At 35.1% G+C, this 12255-nt stretch overlaps 1 protein-coding gene across 1 annotated transcript in view; it reads right to left on the bottom strand.

Annotated features, from left to right (window-relative positions):
* Positions 1-559: 559 nt before the first annotated feature.
* Positions 560-12255, bottom strand: part of LOC100939437 (uncharacterized) — a 255283-nt gene continuing 243587 nt past the window's right edge. Inside the window, exon 6 of the mRNA XM_003776552.3 lies at positions 560-833. Coding sequence (XP_003776600.1) covers positions 804-833 — 30 coding nt within the window. The 3' untranslated portion in view covers positions 560-803. The remainder of the gene's footprint in view (positions 834-12255) is intronic.

Raw genomic sequence — 12255 nt, 5'->3', positions numbered from 1 at the left:
TAAGTTGCTTAGAGTTTTGAGCTACAGAAAGTCAGAAATCTCTTTCCAAAGCCCAAGTCAGATCAAAACCTTTGTAATGGATTCAAGTTGTTTATATTACTAGGTTTCAAATGGAATAACTGAGAATCCAGAGCTGGAGACAGTTTGTCTCAGTTCTAAGCTTTACTTTTCACGGTATCTCTTCCTAAACCCTGTTCTTCAACCATCTCAGACTGACAACCATTGCCCGGTGGAGTATGCATTTCCATAGCCCTGATATTTATCTCATGCTATTGTTTCCATTAAAAAGCCATAGAGCCTTCTCCACTCTCTGAAGTCCTACTCACCCATCAAATCTCAGTGCACATTTTCACCTTCCCTTCAACACTTTCTTCTTCCCTCAGTTGTATTTAGACAGTTTTCTATCATGCCTTCCCTGTCGGTATACCCACTGTAGCATAACATTCATTTAATCCTCCTTTATTAAACAGCAAGTAAAATTTACTAGTACAGTATAACATGCTATCAAGTGGGAGCACATCATCACAGGATTTAGCAAAAAGTAGAAACTGGACAAACATTTATTCGAAACAAAGCTTTGTTAATTAGTATCTGCCATGCCAAAACTAGTATTGGTAGTGCACTGACCAGTAAAAATTAAAACATTTCTAGGGAGATTATTTTTTGACAAGCACTACACATGCTAATCACAGGTTCTGCATCACTATTGCTTGTAAGTCCAGCAGAACCATAGCAATCCCCACAAAGTCCCGAATGTTGGGCTGGTGGTTACTCAAGTCAGTTTTGCTTTATAACTTCTTCTCTCAAAACTGCACAGCGCTTAATGCTGGAATCTAGAAGAAAACATGTACATTATTAAGTTATGCAAATTTGAACATAAGAAAAATTGTTGAGTTGGTGATCAACTCAGGAATAGAGTCACATGGAGCTCACAGGGTAAACAATTATGCATCATAATCTTTTGATTAATGTTACTCAGTATTTTAGAAAACAAGTTATTCAGCTTCAAAAATAGCGTTCTAGTTACCTCAGAGTGACATTTATCTTCTGCCTACCATTGACAAATATACTTGATTTTTTAGAACAGGTTTATGTTTACAGAAAAATTGAGAAGTAGTACAGAGAGTTCCCATTTACCCCATACCCAGTTTCTCCTAATAGTAACATTTTACATTAGTACGAGATATTTGTCATAATTAGTCAGCCAAAATTGATGCATTATTATTAACTCTGGTCTAGACTTTATTCACACGTCATTAGTTTTCCCCCTAATGTCCTTTTTTCTGTTAGGAGATCCCATCCAGGACACCACATTAAATTTAATTGCCATCTGTCCTTAGGCTTCTGTTAGCTATGACAGTTTTTCAGACTTTATTTTGATGACCTTGACAGCTTTGAGGAGTAATGGTCAAGAATTTTGTAGGATGTTCCTCTATTGGAATTTGTTTTTTTCATGATTGGATTGGGGTTATAGGTTTGGGGGAAAAGGTCAGAGAAATAAAGTGCCATATTCATCGCATTATGTGAAGAGTGCAAACTAACAACGTGATTTATAACTGTTAATGTTGACCTTTATCACCTGGCTGAGAAGGTGTTTGTCATTTTTCTGAACTGTAAAATTACCCCTTTTCTATCCTGTTTCTGTGCTGGGCTCTGGAAGGAAGTTACTTTGTGCAGCACACATTTAACAAGTGAGGAGCTGTGCTTTCCCTCCTTGAGGATGGAGTACCTACATAAGTTATTTAGAAATATTATTCTGCATGGGAGATTTTAAGTTCTCTCTGTTAATTTGTTCAATAATTTACTGTAAATATATAGTCAGGAATATCCATTTTATATGTTGACTTATAATCTAATACTATTTTATTTATTTTGTTGCTCAAATTATTCTAGCATTGCACTTTGGACATTGGGAGCTCTTTAGTTTGCTCTTGTGCTCCTTTGACATACTCCCAATCAAAGTTGTGTATGTGTGTGTGTGTGTGTGTCTGTTTAGAATTTTCTAAAAGTACAAAGTACTACAGACACATTTTGTATATTTACTATCACAGCCCTATAATCAGCTATTTCTTGTAGGTCCCACGGGTCATTTTATATTAAAGAATGTTAGCAGAAACTAAGATCTGAGCACTAGGCATGCTCATTGCTACTGATGTGGCATTTTTTACAGGTCCTCTCATTTAAATGGACAGAGAAATCCATATGTGTATACTAACGTGTGTATTTACATTTATCTAAAGTATTTCTCTATGAAACCATCTGTATTAGGTTAAACACATATACTTATGGCTTCAAATTAATTTCATTACCACGTGGATTATTTTAGCCTCCTTTCCTTGCTTATCTGTAAATTCACACTTCAGCCGTGAGAATCCCACCTCCCACCATGTGTCATCCATTTACTTAATTGATCAATTCTATTATCCCCAAAAAGCAGTATCAGAATGAAGCTCTACTCCCGTGGAAAGTAATTTTGTTAACTATGGTACAGGTTTATGTGAATTTCCTTTTGCCTTTTTGAATTTCATTTTTTTGAAAGTTACTTACATCAGTATCTCCCCAGCCTGACCCTCTTCATCGAGGCTGTTTCATACATTTGCAATACACTTAGATTCTCAGGTCTCAAGCTGTATCTTTCCTGGGATTCCTTGACTTCCTAAATGGTTGTTTTCTTTATTAATGTTCACTCTTTGTGCCATAAAGGTCTGAGGGTTTTGACACAGGCAAAATGCCATGTATCTACTATTAAAGCATCATTGAGTATAGATTTACTACTGTAAAGACCCCCTATGCTCTACTTTTTACCTCCCCCCTCCCCTTGGTCTCTTGGCAAGCAACTGGTCTTTTTATGGTTTCTATAGTTTGCCTTTTCCAGAATACCATATAGTTGGATCATACAGTATGTGACATTTTCCAGACTGGCTTCTTTCACTTACCAATGTGCATTTAAGATTTATTCGTATCCTTTGGTGACCTGATTAGACGTTTCTTTTTAACATGGAATATTTCATCACTGTTTAAATGCACAAAAGATATATAGGCATGCAATTGCTAAATCATATGAAAAGACTATTTCTAGCTTTGTAAGAAACTGCCAAACTCTTCCAAAGTGACTATACCATTTTAAATTCCTACCAGTAATGAATGAGAGTTCTTGTTGCTCTGCACCATAGCCAGATTTTGGTATTATCAGGGTTTTTTTTGTTTATTTGTTTTGTTTTGTTTTGTTTTAGCCATTCTCATAGGTGTATAGTGGCATCTTATTGTTGTTATAATTTGCAAATTCCTAAGGATATTGTTGTTATAATTTGCAAATTCCTAAGGATAAATGTTGAGCATCTTTTCATATGCTTATTTCCATTCGTATATCTTTCTTGGTAAAGCAGATCTTTTGACCACTTTAAATTAGTTTGTTTTCTTATTGTTGAATTTTAAGCGTTCTTTGTATATTTTGGATACACCCTTCTCTTTTTTTAAATTGTAGGAGTAAAACCATCAAAGCCTTAAAATTATGTTTCAGATTAGAGTCTTGAAATAAGCTCATAATTCACACTACTCACTACTTATAGTAGTAACTTTTCAAATGTTTCTGTAATATATGTGGGACTTTTTCACACATTATCTTTTATTCTTTCTTCTGACAGATTTATGCAGGAAAACAACTGACTAAGTGACTAGGCAATATTTCTTCTGTAGTTCTCTTTCCCAGAAATAAAAATGCTCTACTCTCTGCTGACTTCCTTAGTATTGGTATTGCCTACTCCATCTTCTATTCTTACCTCTTTGGGGAATAGAATGTATTATATATTATATATATTTGAGGCATCTTTAAGTTTTCTATTGTTTTTTCAAAATATAAGAATGTGAACATAATGCTACATAAATATACACATATATATGTAAATTTTAAAAATAATAAAAACCAAGTAAAAGATATAATTATTATAGCTTTAAAGAAAAGCATCATCATAATAATGACATATAATTTTGGAAAATTCCAGAAACTAAAATTGTGAACCCTGTTCTATTTTCTTCATAATTTAATATTTACTTAGCACTACATGCTAGGAATTTTTCTGAACATCTTAGATAGAGCACTGAACAGGGCAAAAAATGTCCATACCCTCATGACACTTACTTACATTCTAGAAGGATATAGACAATAAGAAAATGGATAAATAAGAAAATGTCAGGTAGGGATAAGTGGTATGATGAAAATAAAAGAAAAAATAAATGATAAATACTTGAGGTCATGAATATCCCAATTACCCTCACTGGAGTATGACACATTGTTTGCTTGTATGAAAATATCACATGTATCCCATAAATATGTACAACTACTATGTATCCAAAAAAATTTAAAAAAAAAAGAAAAAAGTGAAAAGAAAAAGAAGGAGTAGCCACTAGTCTCTATTTCCAAATAACAGTAAGTTGCAATTACCTTTATAACTAAAATTATTTATTAACTTAAAAAGCTCTTTGTTTTCATGCTACAGTTTTTGTCTTCTTTTAGCTTGTATGTATCTCAAATCTTAATATACAGAATGCATTGAGTACATATTTGAATCTATTGCTTCTGTATATAAACATGAAATTTTCATGTAAGGCTATATGTGAATATCAGTGTTCTTGTTAGCAGTTACAATTTACATAGATTTTCAGAGAGGATAAGAGTATTAGAAAGTATCCTTCATGTGTAAATGTGTCACATTTTCTGATCTGAGAAATCTACTTTTTATAGCCTTTGAAACAGGAAATAATATCACACAATAATTATATCTATTCGTACCTCTGAAAACTATTGATTTAGAGTTTCATCTATGAAGCAGTGCAGTACAGCTCTGTGGCTTGCATCAAGAACACTCAAGGATTCAGAGGTAAATGTATGCTTGAATGCACTTATAACTGAATCATGTCTCTTGACATAGCCAAATGCATGCGTGAGGCCTGCAAATAGTGCTGGTTTATCACCAGCTGCATGAATCAAATGAATGCCTGCATGATTTTAACAAATGGGTGGTAAAAATACTTGTTAGGAAAAAGTAGCCTGTATCAGGATATTTATACAGAATAAATATATAAGCAAGCAAGTTATGTGTATGTGTGAGAGTGTGTGTGTGTGTGTGTGTGTGTGTAGCAAATTAGTATGTGAAGTAATTACTACCTGGGAAAATATAGGCCAATCACAAAACAAATGCCATTATGACAGGATACAAAAATATGCTACATAAATTTAGAGGAATGGCACTGCAACATGAATAGGGGCAGATTTATTAAAAAGAAGAAATATTCCTCCAAATACACATTTCTTTCTAGACCTAGTGATAAAGGTCTAATACTTTCAGTAGAATACATTAAAATGCATGAAGGTTTAATCTCTTCTAAGGAGATACCACTGTATTGAAATCAGTAAATGATAAAAATCACACCAGAGGTTTAAAAAACACACTTCTATGATGTGACAAGGTGGAACTGAAAATGTTTAGGTAGAAGCTCAAGTTCCATGAGTTATCTGTCACCATCACATAAAAACTTGGTTACAAAACATAGGTAAATTTGTTTTTAGAGAGTCTCTTAATGATTTAGTTAGTTGACTTTGGCTCTAAAATGCTTGCACAGTGCTATATCGCTTGCCTAAACCTGGATATTGAAAAAAAAATGGCTCTCCCAAGGATTATATATCTGCTTGCTTTAGATATTTCAATCAGGGAACAGAAATCTAGGGTCTTATATATAGTACAAGGCGGGGTAACAGGTAAGTGCCATATTTCTGCTGAGCAGATCATGCTGATAATTATCCTCGATAATTTGACATTACATGATTTTTTTTAATTTCAAAACCATATCTTTATACAATATTTTATAAGTATTCTCAAACTACCATTCTTTGAAGCAGGTAAGATATTTCCTTCATTTTACATATGTGAGTAATCTTTTCTCAAAGAGGTTAAGTGCTTGGCTTCAGATCCAACAACCACTGGTTTACAGATAGACAGGTCTTCTGTTCCCAGGCCCTGTCAGCATGACACCACAGAGCACCCTGTTCTAACAGGGAGTATGGAGGCACAGGCATTCTCTGCTTCAGCTATTGTCCATTAATCAGATAACAGCATGATTTTAATTGATCTATATAGGAATTAAGATTTGTGAAGAGAGTAATAAAGTCATGGTTTTCTTTATTATTGACATTTTACGGAATCTCCTAATATAATATCCTTTGTACACCCATTTTTTTTTTGTAAAATGTACAACCTAGTACAGCAGAAAACAATGTTAGAATAGAACTGAAGACAACTCTAGCTGGACCAATAACATGCTAAATATTCTTGGGACATTCTTCAATTGATTTAGCTTCAGCTAAATAGCTATAGAAAAAGGCAAGTTCCAAGATACCATTTGGCTATGAAGTAGTGTAATTAAAAACATAGGAATTACACCCCTGTCAAGATCTTCTAAAATAAAAACCCCAAAACATTAAGGTAAATGCCACAATTCATTAAAATTATTTTTAACTTTAGAAGGATTTCATGATACCAGTCTTCAGTCTTCTTGTGGGTACTGCAAAACTCGAACATTGTACTTTACGTGACTACACCCATGATTAGAATTAATGTGATAAAAATGGTCTTGGGTGAAGGCATGCGGAGTGACCAGAATCCCCTGGCCTGCTTTTACAGTAGCAGGCACACTTCCATTCAAAACATGGTCAGCTTGTTCCTTGGTATAATTATTCCACTGAAAAGGGAGCACTGAAACTGCTGAGGCTTAAGGCCACAGTTTCAAATACTGGTAACTTCTATAGCACAGGTGGGGAAAGGAAGGAAAACAACTAAACTGTTTGCTTTTAGATTGGTTTAAAATTATCTGGAGAATAGCCATTTTACTTAACTAGTTCAGGAAAAATGAAGTCTATTTTTGGGGAGAAGGCAGTGGCAGTGTGCAGGATGGGAGATGTTGGTGTCACAATGCTGCCTAAGAGGAATCTCATCCCACGCTTGGGGACTTGAATTCCTAACCTTAAATAAAAACCACAAATATATGTGCAATCCAAGAAATAGCAATGCACATGCCGTTCGGTGAGGAAAGTGATAATTCATGCCACATAAGGTAAAATATCCAATTGAAAACTATGCCATGTTCTCACATTTTTATAAGAAAAAAAAAAAAGACCTGAAATGAATAAAAAAAATGTTGGCCAAAGACTGAATTTATAGCTGTGAAAAGAATGTCACTTTTCCTCATCACTTAAAGAATATCAATATCTTCTCTACTTGATAGACCTTTTCAATGGTACTCTACCGAACAACTATTATTTGAAAATCCCTTTAGAAAATTAGGTCATTTTTTTCTTTCACATCCTCATTCTGGATCCTATAAGACATGTTTTGTAGATAATAGGAAGAGTTCCAAAACTCACACTGACTTTTTATTTAATGTGAGATACATTTGATTTTCTCCTGCTACTTGAAGAGGAGATTTATTCCAACATTCTCTTTGATTCTGAACAAAAGGCAGCCCAGGCTCATTTTTAGAGATAAAAAGTATCATTTATACGAGAGCCAACCATCAAATCAGTGAACCACTCCAACACACGAGTGTGGTTTGGGTCACTGTGCAGCTTGCTTCCCCAGGAAGTGTGAAGAGCTGCATTGTGCCCGGGAATTTGGAGACGGAAAAAAGGAAGGACATTCCAGCAAATAGAAATCAGAGGGACTAGATCTTTTGCAAATAACACAGATTTTTAAAAAAAAAAATATGTACTTCAGAAATGTCATGTTCCTTATCTGTATCTGAGACCTAAACTGACTTGAAATCTGAAGACAACATGGTTTGAAATCTGAAGACAACATATAAAAATATATGTTACTGGGATTTTTTGTTGTTTGTTTTAAGAGATGATTTCATGATTTTTCAAGGTCCATTTCTTAGTTTGTTTTGTGCTACTATAATACAATGCCACATATCAGGTAATATAAAAAACAGAAACTTATTTCTTATAGTTCTGGAAGTTCAGAAGTCTAAGATCAAGGTGCCGGCAGGTTCGGTGTCTGGTGAGAGTCCAGTCTCTGCTTTCCAGGCGCTGCCTTGAACATTGCATCCTCAGTATGGGAAGGATGCTGTGTCCTCACAGGGCAGAAGGTGCAAAAGGAAAAGCGATAAACTCTTTCCAGCACGCCCCTTTATAAAGGTATCTAATTCCACTCAGGTAGGCTCTACCCTCACGACTTAATCACCTCCTGAGGACCCCACCTCCTAATACCATCACTAGGGTCACTAAGTTTCTTTCTTTTTCTTTCTTTTTTTGTGAGACAAAATTTTACTGTTGCCCAGGCTGAATGAAGTGCAGTAGCACCATCTCAGCTCACTGCAACCTCCACCTCCCAGGTTCAAGCAATTCTCATGCCTCAGCCTCCCTAGTAGCTGGGATTACAGGCGCACACCACCACACTTGGCTAATTTTTGTATTTTTACTAGAAACAGGGTTTTGCCATGTTGGCCAGGCTGGTCTCAAACTCCTGACCTCAGGTGATCCACCCACCTCGGCCTCCCAAAGTGCTGAGATTACAGGCATGAGCCACCATACCCAGCTGTCCACTGAGATTCAACATCTGAATTTAGGAAGGGACATATTTAAACCATAGCAGTCCATGTTTTAGTGACATCACTCTAATAATGTAACTATTAGTCACATATTTAGAAGCAACTCATGTAGCTTTATATAAGATAATTTTAAAAAAAGGATCTGGTGACATACAGGAAATGCATGATAAAAAGCCTGTAATATTTATATTTATATATGATATATATCATATTTTAATTTTGCATGCCTTTGTTTTAATGGGAAGAAAATAAATATTACCTATTTGTGAAATGTAAGTCCAAAATTTACTTGAAAAATATAATGTTAGAACTCTAAATGTATTATAATGAGAGAATACAAAAAATACTGGATCACATTTGTTTTAATGAGATCGGGACTTGAGGAAGAAAAGTCTGGCACAAAGATTTACTTTTCCTAGATAACGTTTCAACAAACACTCATCAAATTTCATACAAAATCATATTTTCAGTTCACTTTTATAACTCTCTAGTGTTGTTCTGTCTTTCAATAAGAGGTAATTGGAAACGGCACTATGCATTTTACAAATGTTTTCCCTTGGATTTCTGAAAAGGTGACTTTTTCAAAAAGTAAAAGCCAAAGCATCTCTAAGTCAGAAATCTCATATAATTGAAGCCTCCAGCTGCGTGCATTTTTAATACCACAGACAACACAGTAATTGACATATGTGATTCTGGATCACACTTCAGATTTTAAATTATTTTAGTCTGCCGAAATGTGTTTAAGTGCGCTAACCAGATATACTTTCAGTAATTCGGCTTTTAATGACTATCCTTCACTTCAGAGCTTTGATGTTAAAATAGTCTAAGAAATAATGTAATTTCCCCACATGCTGGTTGGGTTATAGTCAGATGTTTCTTAAATATTTCATGTAAGAACTCTCCCTGACCCCTACCACTGTGAAAATGTGAGGAGATTTTACTTAAAATAATTTTATATCTTGTAGTTCACTAAATTAACTGGAGTGATCAGGACCTCAACCAAAATTTATAGCTGAACCTAAAATAAGATCAAAGCAATAAATCAAAAGGATATAGCAGATGTAAAAATACAAATTACAAGGATAAGTTCAGAATAATTAATATTGGCAAAATTGCACTGCAAAAGACCTTAGAAGGTGTAAAGCTCATAGTACATTAAAATCTAAAATTTTAAATAGGCCTCTGAACCCAGAAAAGACTACTAATTCCTACTTATTTGCTGTGAAGCCACTAGGCATGATACCACAGAGCTTTATTAACAATTGCAGTGTCTAATTTCTCTGTGTATTTCCTCCAGTGCCTTAAACTTCTTGCAACCAGGCTGTTCAATGGGTAGGCACGTATATGAACATTCAAAAGATTCCAATCAACTGTCATGTATATCAGCAGACATCCTGGCTTCTATACTCTTCTTAAATTGTTTACACAAAATATTTTTTTAAAAATTTTCAAATCTGCACATCCTGCCCATGTACCCTGGAACTTAAAAATATTTTTTTAAAATAAAAAGTAGGCTGTGTTATGTTTCCTATAGTATTTAGTGAGAAGTGATGATGATTTCCAGTTAACATATGTAGAAAATGAAGCTAAAATATGTTAAAGAATTGGTTCCACAGGAACAGAAAACCAAATACCACATTTCTCACTTATAAGTGGGAGCTAAACATTGAGTATACATGGACACAAAGAAGGGAACAATAGACACTGGGGCCTATGTGAGGGTGGAGGGTGGGAAGAGGGTGAGGACTAAAAAACTACCAATCAGGTGTTATGCTTATATCATGGGTGACAAAATTATCTGTACACCAAACCCCTGTGACTTGCAATTTATCCGTGTAACAAACTGGCACATGTACCCCTTGAACCTAAAATAAAAGTTGGAAGGAAAAAGCTGATTCAAGTTTGCACAGTTAGTATTTCTGAACATGGGGGTTCAGACTTTGAATTCAGTCTTTCCAGCTGTACAACTGGAAGAGAGTGTGCTTGATACCTGGTCATGAAAAGCAGGAAATAAGTCAGATAAAAGTAGCAGGACTGGTTCCAGGGAATCTGTAACAGGAGCCAAGAAACAGATCAATGAGAGTGCAAACTAATTGTAACTGTAAGTGAATGCAAGAATCAAAGTATTTTAAAAACTGAATTATAAGAGTGTTACCAACAAAATAATGAAGAGACAGTAAAAGAAAGATGCAAAAAAATTATTTGGCTAAAATTATGAGACATCAAGTGAGCATCAGTAGAAAAGTTTAAGAAAAAAACAGGAGGGAGATAATGAGATTCTTGGATGTTTGTTATACTATGACCTCTTAACCAAACTGTGGGTTCTTCATAAAAATATATTTATATATTTTTGTATTCCCAGGTAAAATTTTTTATTTTGAAAAATATTTGATACAATAATTTGATTTCAATTTATTTTAGTTGATCATTAAATATTAAATATGAATATTAAAAGATGGAAATTGGCTTGGGGTTATATATATAAAGACACAAAGTAAAATGGTGGTTGCCAGAGCTGAGGGTAGGGAGAATGGGTAGGTATCGTTTAAAGGTTACAAATTTCAATTTGGGATAATGAAAAAGACCTGGAGATGGATTGTGGCGATGGTTGAAAAATAATAGTATGAGTTTCTTAATGCCACTGAACTGTACATGTAAAAATTGCTACAAGGTAAACTTTATATTATGTATACTATACAGAAGGGGAAAAAAAAAGTCTGTTAGGGAGTAGAATAAAGTAGAATTGGCAGACGAGGTGTTAAATTGCAATGCGGTCACAACCAGGACCTCAGCTGACTCCACAAGGAGTGCCGGACCCCAGTGTCCATTCAGAGCTGACCCACCTTGAAGACAAGAGCAGAAATCTTTATACCATCCACATCAAACAGACATTGAGTAGAGGCTGCTTTCCATACACCTTGATGAAGCCACTCTGTTCTTCAGTGGGTGATTTCAATTCCAAGGTGGTGGACCTCACTTACAGTAATCAGCCAGCAACACTCCCAGCAGTTGGAGAACGAGTGCTTCGGTCTTAAAGGGGGTTTGGGCAATGTACCGTAGCATCCATTGCAGCCCACACTCTGTATCCCTTATTCAACCCCCTGCCATACAATAACATTGCTCCTTCACTCATAGTTGGCTCTCTCTCAGCTTTAAGAGCCATCCCAGATGGATGATAGGATGGAACTCCTGTGTAACAGGTGGGTGCTTCCATACCAGTAACTTTCTTGACTTTTGACATAATCTCCACCCATCTCGAACAAGCACTCTCAGAATCCAGTTCTTTCCATGTTCCCTCAACTCCCCTTGTTACATTTTGGCTAAGTTGTGCAGCTCCTTCAGTTCTAAACTGCATTATTAGTGGCATGAAGTAATAACATTTGTCATATTTCTGGTAACTTTTATAATGTTTACCTGTTTCTTAGTTATCTTTCCAGACTCGCCTCCAACCCGGTTCTGCACAAAACACTACTGATTACTTGGTTAACCTTCAATAACTAAAGACTGCATCCTCTATGAGACAAGAAAATGGCACAACACTTTTCATAGTTTTATTGTGCACTTTATGCTGTATATATTAATTACCGAGAGGCAAGTTTTATCTCTATTTTATAGAAGAGGAACCTGCAACTCTGAGAAGTTAATTGACTTGAA

Source organism: Pongo abelii, chromosome 3 (genome assembly GCF_028885655.2).
Source record: "Pongo abelii isolate AG06213 chromosome 3, NHGRI_mPonAbe1-v2.0_pri, whole genome shotgun sequence".
Classification (NCBI taxonomy): domain Eukaryota; kingdom Metazoa; phylum Chordata; class Mammalia; order Primates; family Hominidae; genus Pongo; species Pongo abelii.
This window is presented reverse-complemented; position numbering and strand designations above follow the sequence as displayed.